Raw genomic sequence first — 14,012 nt, forward strand, 5'->3', positions numbered from 1 at the left:
CTACTACCACCACCACTACCACCATCACCACCACTACCACCACCACTACCACCACCACTACCACCATCACCACCACCACCACTACCAGCACCACAGCTACCACTACTACTACCAACACCCAGGTGTTGTACAATGTGCATAAGAGTCAAGAATAAGAGTATTTAGAGCCATTGCCTTTGATCAAGAGCTCTTAGAGGCTCCCAGGCTCCGACTCCTGGATCCTGAACCATGCTCCGCCGCCTTGGATCAACACCAGCTGAAGATAGAGCCTCTGAAGGAATGTCTGCAATCAATTATAAGCCTTATTATTGGCCTCAGAGGCCACTGCCTTGGATCAAGTGCCGCCGTCTTGAATGATGAGCCTGTAAAGTCTCCCTGGCTCTAGCTCCTGGACCTTGGATCGCGCTCTTTTACCTTGGATCAAAACAGTTGGAGATATAGCCTTTGCAGGAATATCTTGAGTGTATAATAGGCCTCAGGAGCTACTGCCTTCGATCAAGAGCTATTAGTAGCTCGTAGGCTCAAGCTCCTGGGTCGTGTACCCCGCTCCACCACCTTGGATCAAGTCCTGGCCAGCTGTGCGCATCTCGACCTTCACTTATCATTGTTTACATCTGGCGGCGCCTGGACACGACTACTCGACCATTTTCCTCTATTTTAACTATTTTTGGCCATTTTTGGGCGGTTATGGAGCGCCGGGAGGAGGGCGAGTGTTCCGACGCCCACGACGACAGTTTTGACGTGAGTGTGGGCGGCATGGGCGGCCTGTGGGCGGCTGTGTGGGCGGTAATATGACCCCCCCCGAGGGTGGATCTCCTGGTCGGGTCCGGAGGCTGGAGGGTTTTTGATCCGAGGAAGGGGAGTGGGGGTGGTTAAGAGGGTTTAATGGGCGGCTGGGGTGCCGCCCACACCACCCAGCCGCCCAGTTACCCTTAATAAGGGGCGGAAATTCTCCTTAATAACTTAAGGGGGTAATTCTAAGGGGCTTTTGATCCGAGGAAGTTGAGCGGGGGTTAGAGGGGGATGTGGGCGGCCCGGGGGCCGCCCACACGCCCATTTACCCGTTAAAAAGGGGGAATCCCCCCTTAAGGGGCTTCTATGGAAAAAGGAGATCTTGATCCGAGGAGGTGGAGCTGCTGCTCCTCTTCCTCGGATCAAAACCTGTGTTTACCCGTAACCAGGGGGGCTGCCAGGTCCCCTACGGGCTTAGTGCTCCAATGAATGATAATTATAAAAAATTAATTATTAAATTACTATTATTAATTATTATTATTATTATTATTATTATTATTATTATTATTTTGGATTAACAACTGGACCGTCCAATCAGAATTGTCCGCTGGTCCACTAGATTATTAATATTAATTATTATTATCCTTCTGCTTTTAATAATTATAATTATAATAATTACAATAGTAATAATATTTGTAATAATTATTATAATTATTATTATCCCTCTACTTTTATTAATAGCAATTATGATTGTAATTATAATTATAATAATTACAATAATAATAATTACAATAATAATAATAATAATAATAATGTGAGAGCGGACTAAGGGCGGAACTCAGTGTTGATTGTTGACCAGAAATTGATTTTCCGCTGTGGCGGCGACATCAATTTTAATTGGTGTAGCGGCCAGCGGACTCCCTCGGCCGTTTGGCACAAGTCAGTTCGCCCGGTTGACCTTAGAGTATGATTCAAATTGAATCGACTTCTTCCGTTAAGTTCAGAATTATAATAATTGTAATAATGTACGATTCAGATGTAATAAAATTTCCACTGAATTCAAAACGAATCTTCGGATCATAACTGACATTCGATTCAGATTGAATCAGCTTTCCGCTAAATTTCAAATGATTCTACCCCGTGGACTTAATCGTTATTTATGTCCGCTGGATCAGTCCAGCGTAAATAACGCTTGATTTGGATTGAATCAACTTTCCACTAAATTCAAAGTCAATCAGCCCAGCGGACATAAAGAATGACGATCGTCGATGGTACAAACAATTCCATTTTCAACCCTCGTCCGGTCACGGATTCTTTTGTCGTGTCCAAAAATTTCCAAAATTCGTTACCCTGGGGTTTGTTCCATTTCCGTTTTGAATGCGTTGGTGTTTGTACGGCGGGAGAAGCACCGCTTCACGGTTCATACAACACCATCTGCATTTGTTATTTATTTGTAACTTGCAATGTTTACGATATTTTCAACCTATGTTATTTACAATATTTTCAATTTACAATGTTTACAAGATTTTCACCTAATGTTATTTACGATAATAATAACACAGGTCGCCTACAAGCCGGTGTCTCGGCCAGACTCGACCAAGTACCGCTATGCGGCCCGAGAGCTGCCATCCAGTGACACGGACGGCTCGTCTGGCTCCGATTCAGACAGCCCGGCCACGACCAAGCGCCGGCGGCCCAACCTTGGCCCCATGGACATCTGTGGACCTCAGAGGTAAATTTCTGGCCCTTGGCCGCTCTTTATACAGTCAGTCCTCTCGTAAAATTCCTCTATTCACTCTCAGTGTATATACACTATGGTGTAGTAGATAGACTTGAAACTTTATCAACCAGTGATAATAATAATAATAATAATAATAATAATAATAATAATAGTAATAATAATAATCATTATTGTACAGCGGTGACCCCAGAGTATGGAGTGTGGACAGCGCTGCCAGACAACCATCGCGACCCCGGCGCCGCAACAATGTTTGGTCTACTGTCATGGAAGAACAGGTAGGCCTAGTCAGGTCTAGGGTAGGCCTAGGGGTTATCTGTAGGCCTAGAGGTCTAGGGTAGGCCTAGGAGTTTGGTAATTCTAGGGGTCATGGGTAGGTCTGAAGGTCTAGGGTAGGCCTAAGGGTCAAGGGTAGGTCTATGGGGTCTTGATCCAGGGAGTGGAGTTTGTCTCGATGCCTCCTGGACCCCCAATGGGTTTAGTGCTTTTCCTGACTATTTTAATAGTAATAATAGTATCAACAATAGTAATAATAATAATAATAGTAATAATGGTAGTAAATAATAATAACAGTAGTAATAATAATAGTAATAATAATAATGGTAATGTAATAATAGTAATAGTATTATAATGGTAATAATAATAATAGTAATAATGGTAATAGTAATAATAATAGTAATAGTAATAATAGTAATGATATTAATATTTGAGTTTGTGAAGGCTTACTCAGCCCTGTAACAACTTCAGTAAGTATTACTCAGGCTGGCTCCTCCTCAGGAAAATTATTGAATAGAAAAAGAAATAATAACAGACAAACATAAACACTTTATTATATAGAAAATATAAAATGTAAAACACTTAAATATGAAATATTAATCCTACATTAAAGAAAATGAAAATTGAAAAAAATAAATGATAACTGAATTCAACGCTAATATAAAACTTGGGTGTCTGGTGTTGGTGACACTGTGTTGTTGAAATTGTAGCCGTTGCTGATGATGGGGGGGGGGGGTCGCAGGTGTTGGTGACCACCACTGGCTAGATCTTCACAGATTATTGCCGTGAGTATAATATCCCGATGACAGGAAAGCAGGTTCTTTACCGCTGCAATGATGTGGGGTTATGTCCTGCAATTTCATACAGGTGCACAGGTACTTCAATACAAAATGGAGAAGTCTCTGGACGTTAGTCCTTCTCCTGTTCTGCTCGTTGATTGACAGGTGACCCTCACTGTCATCCAAGAGTAGTGTTGGGAGCTGTGAGTCGAGTGATTTACTGTTTGACCAGAGCCCCACACGTCACCTTTCGAGGGGAGGGGGTGGAAGAGGGATAGCGGGAGCTAGACTGACCCTACGTTAACAAGCAGCCGGCAGTCAAACTATCACTTTCAGGGAGGGGGAGAAAAGGCGGGAAAAACGGGAGCTTGACTTACCCTACCTTAACTAGTAGCCAGTAATGAAACTATCGTTACTCTATCTACTCTATCTATTGAACTTTTCCCTCACAGAGTTATTAATGATAATAGATATTAAAACACTGAAAGTCAAGATCCCGGGTCTGGAACTTGTCCACAACCTCCAAGAATTTAAAAATAATATATATATATATATTTTCTAATGAAATGATAGAGAATCTTTTTCTGAAGGTACAGTGGACCCTCGACGAATGATATTAATCCGTTCAGAGAGCTCATCGTTAATCGAAATTATCGTTAGTCGAGTTAATTTTCCCCATAAGAAATAATGGAAATCAAATTAATCCGTGCAAGACAACCAAAAGTATTGAAAAAAAATTTTTTACCACATGAAATATTAATTTTAATACACACAAACTGAAGAAGACATGCACAGTTACATGACACTTACCTTTATTGAAGATCTGGTGATGATTGATGGGATGGGAGGAGGGAAGAGTGTTGATGGTGTTTAGAAGGGGAATCCCCTTCCATTAGGACTTGAGGTAGCAAGTCCTTTTCTGGGGTTACTTCCCTTCTTCTTTTAATGCCACTAGGACCAGCTTCAGAGTCACTGGACCTCTGTCGCACAACATATCTGTCCATAGAGGCCTGTACCTCTCGTTCCTTTATGACATTCCTAAAGTGTTTCACAACATTGCCAGTGTCACAATTAAACACTTGTTCAGGTTTCAGTCCTTCACTGTCTATGTACTACTTGAATTCCTGCACATATTTTTCAGCCGCTTTTTGGTCCAAACTGGCAGCCTCACCATGCCTTATCACACTATGTATGCCACTACGATTCTTAAATCTCTCAAACCAACCTTTGCTGGCCTTAAATTCACTCGCATCACCACTAGTTGCTGGCATTTTTCTAATTAAATCCTCATGCAACTTCCTAGCCTTTTCACATATGATCGCTTGAGAGATGCTATCTCCTGCTATCTGTTTTTCGTTTATCCACACCAATAGTCTCTCAACATCTTCTATCACTTGCGATCTCAGTTTCGAAAACATAGTTGCACCTTTGGCAAGAACAGCTTCCTTGATTGCCATTTTCTTGCCCACAATAGTAGCGATGGTTGATTGGGGTTTTGTGTACAACCTGGCCAGCTCGGAGACTCACACTCCACTTTCATACTTAGCAATGATCTCTTTCTTCATATCCATAGTAATTCTCACCCTTTTTACTGTAGGGTTGGCACTAGAAGCTTTCTTGGGGCCCATGGTGACTTATTTTGCAGGTGCAATCACTAAAAACGCTGTGATAATATGAAATGTTCCGATTGTATGTTTGGATGGGACCGCGGTGGCTGGCTGGCTTGTAAACACTGGCCACAAGTGGACGCGTCTCAGACGGAACGAATCATGTTGGTCGAGTTTTTTAGCGCTAGTCGAGGCAAAATTTTTGCGTTAAAATGTATTGCTAGTCGGATTTAACGTTAGACGATGCCATCGTTGGTCGAGGGTCCACTGTAATAAGAAAAAAGTGCAAAATTTGATGGCAAATTGGCAAAATTACGCTTTTGCGAATTTTGGTGCATCAGCGATATTTATGCATCTGTGGTTTGTTCCAATTGACCAAATTCTGAGCTGTTTCACTAGTACAGTGATACCTGGGGTTTCGAACACCTCCCAACTTGAATAATTATATAAGTGTATTTTATCAGTGGTTTTGTAAGTGTATTTCTGGGGGTCTAAAATGGACTAATCTAATTTACATTATTCCTTATGGGAACAAATTTATTCAGTGTCAGTACTCGAACAGTCTTCTGGAATGAATGAAGTTCGTAACTCAAGGTACCATTCTGTATCTTCTATTTTATCGATTGAGCACAAGAAACTGTCCAATCAACTATTTCATCCACCCAATAAAGTGATTAGAAATTGGTAATTTGTCCAATTAAATACAGATTTCAGAATACAGCTTCTCACTTAATGACAGAGTTGCATTCCCATGACTGCATCGGTAAACAAATTCGTTGCTAAGCGAGGAGCATACTGTAATGGTAGTGGGTTTGTTTTTTTTTGTTTGCGTGCTTGCTTCCAAGTGTTTCTGGATCCTGTCTCGTCTTTGTTGTCTGCTCCTGCTGCTTCATTTGGGAAATTCTGCTTTTACTAGGAGGTCCCTCAGTGACTTGGCTTTTTTCCAGGCCATCATTGGGGGTCTTGTTGGGAAGAAAGTCCTCCAAGATGCTCCTCCAAATTCTTTATCTATCCATTCCCATAGTTCCCCTAGTTGTGTCTCATGTTTGAGTAGAGGGCTGAACATTGATGGAAGTATGTTAGCTGTACAGGTCTCCCTCAACATTCACGTTTTCAGCTTTCGCGGGCTTCACACATTTGCGAATTCCCAGCCGCCAAATTCCCAGCTGCCAAATTCCCAGTCGCCAAATTCCCAGCTGCCAAATTCCCAGCCACAAAATCATATTTACGTTTCCTGCCACCCAAGCATCCTTACTACCCTCCCTCCGACCCCTGCAACATGCAGCCAGCCCGCCTGCCACTCACTCAAGTCATTCTCCAGCCAGTGATGCTGACAGTGAAGACTTAGAATCCACACATAAGACTCATCATTCCATGCAGTTACACTCCATATATTCATGACTGCATATTGGAATGGCCATTTGGACAGGTATTGGATGGTGACGTTATTTGTTTATTCTTGAACACGGCAAAGAATCAAACATTTCTGCTGCTGCTACTGCTAATAATAATAATAATAATAATAATAATAATAATAATAATAATAATAATAATAATAATTGGATATTGGATGGTGACATTATTTGTTTACTCTTGAACACGGCAAAGAATCGAACATTTCTGCTGCTGCTACTGCTAATAATAATAATAATAATAATAATAATAATTGGATATTGGACGGTGACATCATCTGTTTACTCTTAAACACGGCAAAAAATCGAACACTTCTGCTACTGCTAATAATAATAATAATAATAATAATAATAATAATAATAATAATAATAATAATTGGATATTGGACGGTGACATCATTTGTTTACTCTTAAACATGGCAAAGAATCGAACACTTCTGCTACTGCTAATAATAATAATAATAATAATAATAATAATATAATAATAATACGATAAAATTGAAGGAAATTGTACAAAAACATGAGGGTTGAAGCAGTGGTGGAGGCATCGTGAGAAGTGTGACTTTGTTTATGCTGGAGTGAGCATTAGCCTCTGGACTCTTCTAAACATTTCATAATAATTCATTGTGTTTGATGCTTGTAGATTGAGTGTGACTGCTACATAATTAACCATGGGCCCAAAGAAACTTGCTAATGCTAGCCCTTTGGTAAACAAATTGAGAAACACGATAGAGTTGAAGAAAGAAATTGTACAAAAATACGAGGCAGTGGTGGAGGCAGTACAATATTTTACGATGTTTTCATGTATGTTTTTTATGATTGTTCATAAGAACGTAAGGAAGGAGGAACACTGCAGTAGGCCTGTTGGCCCATACTAGGTAGGTTCTTCACAAATCCAACCCACTAACAGAATAAATGCTACCCAAGCAATAAGCTTTAATAATTCTATTTACTCACGTGCAAGTTCCACTCAAATCCAACGCTTCTCACTCTTGTATTTATCCAACCTTAATTTGAAACTACCCAAGGTTTTAGCTTTGGTAGGACCTTTGGAAGCTTTAAAAAGAGATTGGACAAATGTATGAGTGGGAGGAGCATGTATGTTTATACATGTATGTATTTTACGATGTTTTCGTGTGTTTTATGATTGTTCATGGTTCAATAGGTTAAGGAAGCAGTGTTTTATTATTCCCTACAGTATGGGCACCAAACATTCGCAATTTTTCAACATTCATAAGGCTCTTGATCCCCTAACCCTCACGAATGTTGAGGGAGACCTGTATTTGTTCCCTTTTCTTTTACTGCTAATAGCTGTTCTCCGCTTATTGTACCGAGTGTCTGTTTGGCTGTGTTTAGGCAGTCTTATGGGTCGTCCCTTAATTTAAAGAACTTCAGCATCTCTTTCAGGGAAGCTTCAAACCAGGAAGTTTCACTACAAACTTTTTTTATCCGGAGGGTTAACTAGTATGGGAGAGAAGTTTTCAGTGTTGTGGGGTGCAAGGATGACCACAGTAGGTACTGGTGAGCATTTCCTGGCTTGTAATATGTTTTAGTATGTATGTGCCTTTGCTCATTCTGGTATATAATTGTGTCTTAAGAAGGGAAATTCATTGTCGCTAGAATCTGAGGTGAATTTCAAGGATGGGTGTACTCCATTGGCCCATGTCCTTAGTTCTTCTACTTTATCGTCTCCTGTTAATATGCAGAAAATGTCGTCGATGTATCCTAAGTAAGCTATAGTAGGAGGTCCTTTGGTTTTCCTGTTTTTTTCAAATATACAATGTACAAAGATCTCGGCAACTGCCACACTAACTGATGCTTCAGTTGCCGACCCTGTCTTCTGCTTGTAGGTTTTATTGTTAAACTTCAGGACATTGTCCTCCATTATCTGTATTAAGGCCTTTCTTACTGTGTTTTCCTCAGGAGGTTTTCTTATTCCTAGCTCCCCTAGTTTTCCTTTGATTTTATCGAGGTTTTCAGAGTAGAAATCTGCTACTACTGCTGCTGCTTCTTGTTGTGGGATTGAGGGATATAGGACCTCAATGTCTAATGAGACTAGTCTCAAGTTCTCTGGGGGCCTTTCTTATTTTCTTCTTGGTTTCTTCAATTTCTATTAGGAAATGTTTGGTATCTTCTATCCTTTCTGGCAACCAGTCCAGCAAGGGCATTAGGAGGGCTGTCGTGAACTTGTGTGTTGGTCTGGTTGGTGCAGTACAGACTGACAGCACCGGTCTAGTCTTGAAGGTTTCCATTTCCTTGTCCATTTCCTTGTGAGTTTTGGGAAGGAAATACATGTTCGGAATTTTTGCCTTGAAGCTAAGCAAGGAATCCGTCAAGTTGGTAAACGAGTATGTTACTAAGTGAGGAGAGATTGTATTCCAGTTTCAAAATAGGCTCCAGAATAAACAATGCAGACATTCCTGGCACTAAAATAACACTTCCTCTTGTCACGTTCCCAGAGGCTTTACACACGAATTCCATTTTGGCATTTCAGTCGCACACAGAATTTTTATTCACGCCAAAAAAAATAGAAGTTTTACTGTTAAGAAATATTGTAATAATTGTGTAAATAATAAGAGGACATTGGGCACACGTATTAGACTGGCCAGCGGATGTGTATTGGACAAGTCATCTGATTTTTGTGCTTTTAAATATCGGCAAAAATCGAACATTTCCACTACAGTGGACCCTCGGTTATCGGCTGTAATCAGTTCCAGAAGCTCGGCCTAAGACCGAAATGGCCGAAAAATGAAATAATAGTACCCATAACAATTATTGGAAATACAATTAATCCGTTCCAGACAAAAATATTCAGACAAAAAATTTTAAATATATAAGTATTACATACCTTTATTGAAGGCTAATGCTGACTTCTGGAAGATAGGGAAGAGGAAAGAGAGAGGAGTTAGTGTTTGGAAGGGAAATTCCCCTCCATGAAGACTTTAGGTAGCAAAGCCTTCTCTGGGGTTACTTCCCTTCTTTCTCTTTTAACCCTTTGAGGGTTTTCGTCGTACTAGTACGTCTTACGCGTAGGGGTTTTTGACGTACTAGTACGCATAAATTCTAGCGGCCTCAAATCTAGTGGGAGAAAGCTGGTAGGCCTTCATATGAAAGAATGGGTCTATGTGGTCAGTGTGCACAGTCTAAAAAAAATCCTGCAGCACACAGTGCATAATGAGAAAAAAAAAACTTTGACCATTTTTTTGGAATAAATTAGCGACTTTGCAGTGTATTTTCGTATGGTATTTATTGTTGTATTCTAGTTTTCTTGGTCTCATTTATAGAATGGAAGATATATTACAGAAATTGAGATGTTAATGCTACTAGGACCAGCTTGAGAGTCACTGGACCCCTGTCTCACAACAAATCTGTCCATAGAGGTCTGTTTCTGGCATCTCTTTAAGATTTCCCTGAAGTGGGACAGGGTTTTGTCACTGAACATGTTGCAGATATGGCTTGTTTCAGCTTTTGTCAGGGTGGTGTTTCTCTACAAAAGCTTGCACCATGGTCCACATCCTCACCACTCACCTCCAACCCCAGGGACTTCCCCAGTGCTACAATACAGTCCACAGGGTCGGCAAGGTCAGGGTCAGCCTCAAACCCTTCAAAATCCCTCTCTTAGACACAACCTGGCCACAGTTTTCTCCAAGCATAGTTCAAAGTCCTGGAAGTCACTCCCTCCCGAGCCTTACCTATAAAGCTTATGTAATTGAGGCTGGTGAAGTGATCTATCCAGAACTCTCTTAGCATCAACTTAGTGTCTGTGGTCACTTCAAACCACTTTTCAAACACTGCTTTTGTGTAGAGTTTTTTGAAGTTAGAAATGACCTGCTGGTCCATGGGCTGGAGGAGAGGAGTGGTGTTAGGAGGCAAGAACTTCACTGTTATAAAACTGAAGTCTCTAAACACTTGGTCTTCCAAGTGTTTAAGGATGTGCAGCAGCATTGTCCAGTACCAGGAGGCACTTGAGTAGCAATTTCTTTTCCAGGAGGTATTTTTTCACACTTGGGCCAAACACATCATTAATCCACTCTTTGAAAATTTGCCTTGTGACCCATACCTTGATTAGCTTTCCACATCACACACAATCTGTTCTTGATGACATTGCTTTTCTTAAACACACTGGGATTTTCTGAGTGATACTCCAGTAAAGGCTTAACTTTGAAATCCCCACTAGCATTACCACACAACAAAAGAGTTAGTCTGTCTTTCATAGGCTTGTGTCCTGGCAGTGCTTTTTCCTCCTGTGTGACGTATGTCCTGTTTGGCATTTTCTTCCAAAACAGACCTGTTTCGTCACAATTGAACACTTGTTGGGGTTCGTATCCTTTAGCCTTTATATAGCCCTTGAACTCCTGTATGTACTTTTCAGCTGCTGTTTTGTCAGAATTTGCAGCCTCTCCATGCCTTGCAACACTGTGTATGCCTCAGCATGCCTTGCAACACTGTGTATGCCTCAGCATGCCTTGCAACACTGTGTATGCCTCAGCATGCCTTGCAACACTGTGTATGCCTCAGCATGCCTTGCAACACTGTGTATGCCTCAGCATGCCTTGCAACACTGTGTATGCCACTACGCTTCTTAAATTTCACAAACCAGCCTTTGCTGGCCCTAAATTCACAACCAGCACTTGTTCCAGGAGTTTTCTGTAGAAGATCCTCATGTAACTGCTTTGTTTTCTCACAAATAGCAGATTCCGCAACACTGTCTCCCACTAATTCTTTTTCCTTAATCCACAATAACAACAACTTTTCCATCTATTCCATTATTGGTGACCTTTATTTCATTTTAAAAGTTACTCCTTTTGCAACATTAGCATCCTTGATTTGTTCTTTCTTTGCCAGGATGAATGTAATGGTAGATTTGTTTTTCCCGTACATCCCGGCAAGTTCCAGCACCTGCATACCGCTCCCAGATTTATCAACAACTTCAGCTTAAATTCCATGTTGTTTCTCACTTTCTTTAGCACAGGAACTTTACTGCAAAAGAACCTTTACTGCAAAAGAACCTTAAAAAGCAGTGGAAAACAAGCAGAATGTTTGGATGTAGTATGAGAAGCTTCGTCACACACTGAGAGAGACAGCCAGACTGACGTGCAAGCGACCCCAGCCGGCGGACGGACACGTCTGAAACGGCTGATCACCGAAATAATGGCTGATCACCGGGAGCCGAAAAACCGGCCGATGACCGAGTTAGTTGATAACAGGAACGGCCGATATCCAAGGGTCCACTGTGTTGCGAATAAGAAATTTTATAAAGAACTTCAGAATGTGGTTGTTAATATTTTCTTCTTATGCAACAAGATTTTGGATCCGAGTTATTTTAAAGGTATTTTAGAGTCTAGGGGAAATAATTTCAACTGGGAAACTCCATAGAATAATATTCAAATTTATTAAAGTATTTAAATACAATACTTTATCTTCTCTCTGTAGTTAATGTAACTTAATACTTTGTACAATAAATTCACAATATACATTTAGTTCAAAATCATGGAAATATCACATTAATAGGGAAGATTAATTATTCTTCCAGTAATTAAGTCTTCACTAACATTCACGTCTTTGTCTTAACAAGACTGTGTAACCTCAAACTACAAAATGTACAAGATTCAACAAGACCTTTGAATCCGGCCGTAAAGTAAGTAGAAAGCAAGAGTTTGTCTGAGAAGACGTATCTCTGTGGATTACTGAACTGACCAAGAATATAAATATCAAAACAATCTTTCAGAGCAATGAGGAACAAACTGAGTCAGCTCTAGAGCCTAATTCTCAAACCCATTCAAACTGTACACCATAAGAGAGCCAATATACGATTAGTTGTCAAGGCTAGAGCAGGGAGCGGACTGACTACCTACCAGTCTGTTGACCCGTCGTCAGGTTGGATCACCTGACCCAAACGTCAGTCAGCCGGACATAAACAATTGAACAATTCACCGGATGGTTCTGAGACTTATGCTCTATATACATAAGAAATCCTACCTAACAATAATAATAATAAAATAGGGACAATACCATGGTATTTTTTATATATTTTAACAGATAATAATATAACACCGAAAGTCTCTATTTTAGCTATAAACGGGGACTTTCGCGCTATAATATTAAGTGATGAACATATTCTCTTACAATAGTTAAATAACACAGGATGACCAATTTCCAAGATATAACACACTGTACTTTGAGCTCAATTTCAAGCTATTTTTGAATCCTCAAAACCATCAAAATCATGTTTATTTCTGTAATTTATCTTCCATTCTGTCAAACGAGACCAAGAAACCAAGATGATGACCATAAAAACCGCACGAATATACAGTGGAAACTGGATTTTTGTGTGCCACAGGTTGTATATAAAACTGTAGTTATTCTCTATAAAACGTAGTTTTTGTTAACATTTCCCATAAGAAATAATGTAAACCCAATTATTCCATTCCAGACACCCGAAAATATTAACCAAAAAATAGATTTTTTAAAGAATAACTATAGTTTTACATACAACCTGGGCCATACGAAAACTGAGGCTCCGCTGTACACCGCAAAGTCGCTGTTTTACAACAAAACCACGGAAGCAGCTTTTTTCTAGTGCATTGTGCGCTGCAAGATTTATTTATATGGTGCACACTTACTACATTGACCCATTCTGTCATTCTTAGGCCCAAATTCACCGCTCACAGCTGATCTGAGTGCGCTGAGCTCATCACGTACAGCAACGGCACGGGTCCTGGAAGGGTTAATGATATTCTCAGCTTATATCACTCTCGATCGCTAGCGCACTCATCTCACTCACTGAGGTCCAGGGTTCAATTCTCCTCTGGTACGGCTGGAAAACATTAGGAACGTATTTCCATAAGACGCCTGCTGTCCCTGTCCCTGTTCACCCATCAGTTTAAAATGGGTACCTGGGTGTTACTCAACTGGTGTTGGTCGCATCCTGGGACAAAACTGACCTAATTTGCCCGAAATGCTCAGCATAACAAGCGCATTTCTATATAGTAGTATGTCATTGATGTCAGCTATGGTCTGTATACCTTGTACATGTACTGGTAGTAAATATTATTATTATTACAGGTCCCCATCACAAATCGGGCATCACTGGGACCTGTAGTGTGCCAGATTACTTAGTTTGCCGGGTTACACAGTGATTTGCTTAGAATACACTTAATAAAATTAACTAACTTGACTTCACAAAGTTTCATTGATGTAAAATAAGACATTTAGTGTGCCCAAGAGTGATTATTATTACGTAGTATTGGCGTCATGAGTAGATTATTATTACGTAGTATTGGCGTCATGAGTAGAGAGAGACCTAGAGATTTTAGTGTGTACCTGCACACCAGCACAGTGTGTAAGTATATTTAGGTACAGGTACACTTAAGTATAATATCTGAGTACATATAAAATATGCAGTAACTTTAAAACACTTGGAATTTTGGAAAGTTTCCTGACATAATAGATGTGGTCACGGAGAATG

At 40.4% G+C, this 14,012-nt stretch overlaps 1 protein-coding gene across 1 annotated transcript in view; it reads left to right on the plus strand.

Annotated features, from left to right (window-relative positions):
• The first annotated feature begins 584 nt into the window (after nt 1–584).
• Phax (phosphorylated adaptor for RNA export) overlaps nt 585–14,012 on the plus strand; it is a 41,019-nt gene continuing 27,591 nt past the window's right edge. The window contains exons 1-3 of the mRNA XM_053794557.2: nt 585–741; nt 2,295–2,464; nt 2,652–2,748. Coding sequence (XP_053650532.1) covers nt 688–741; nt 2,295–2,464; nt 2,652–2,748 — 321 coding nt within the window. The 5' untranslated portion in view covers nt 585–687. The remainder of the gene's footprint in view (nt 742–2,294; nt 2,465–2,651; nt 2,749–14,012) is intronic.

Source organism: Cherax quadricarinatus, unplaced genomic scaffold (assembly GCF_038502225.1).
Source record: "Cherax quadricarinatus isolate ZL_2023a unplaced genomic scaffold, ASM3850222v1 Contig424, whole genome shotgun sequence".
NCBI classification, from domain to species: domain Eukaryota; kingdom Metazoa; phylum Arthropoda; class Malacostraca; order Decapoda; family Parastacidae; genus Cherax; species Cherax quadricarinatus.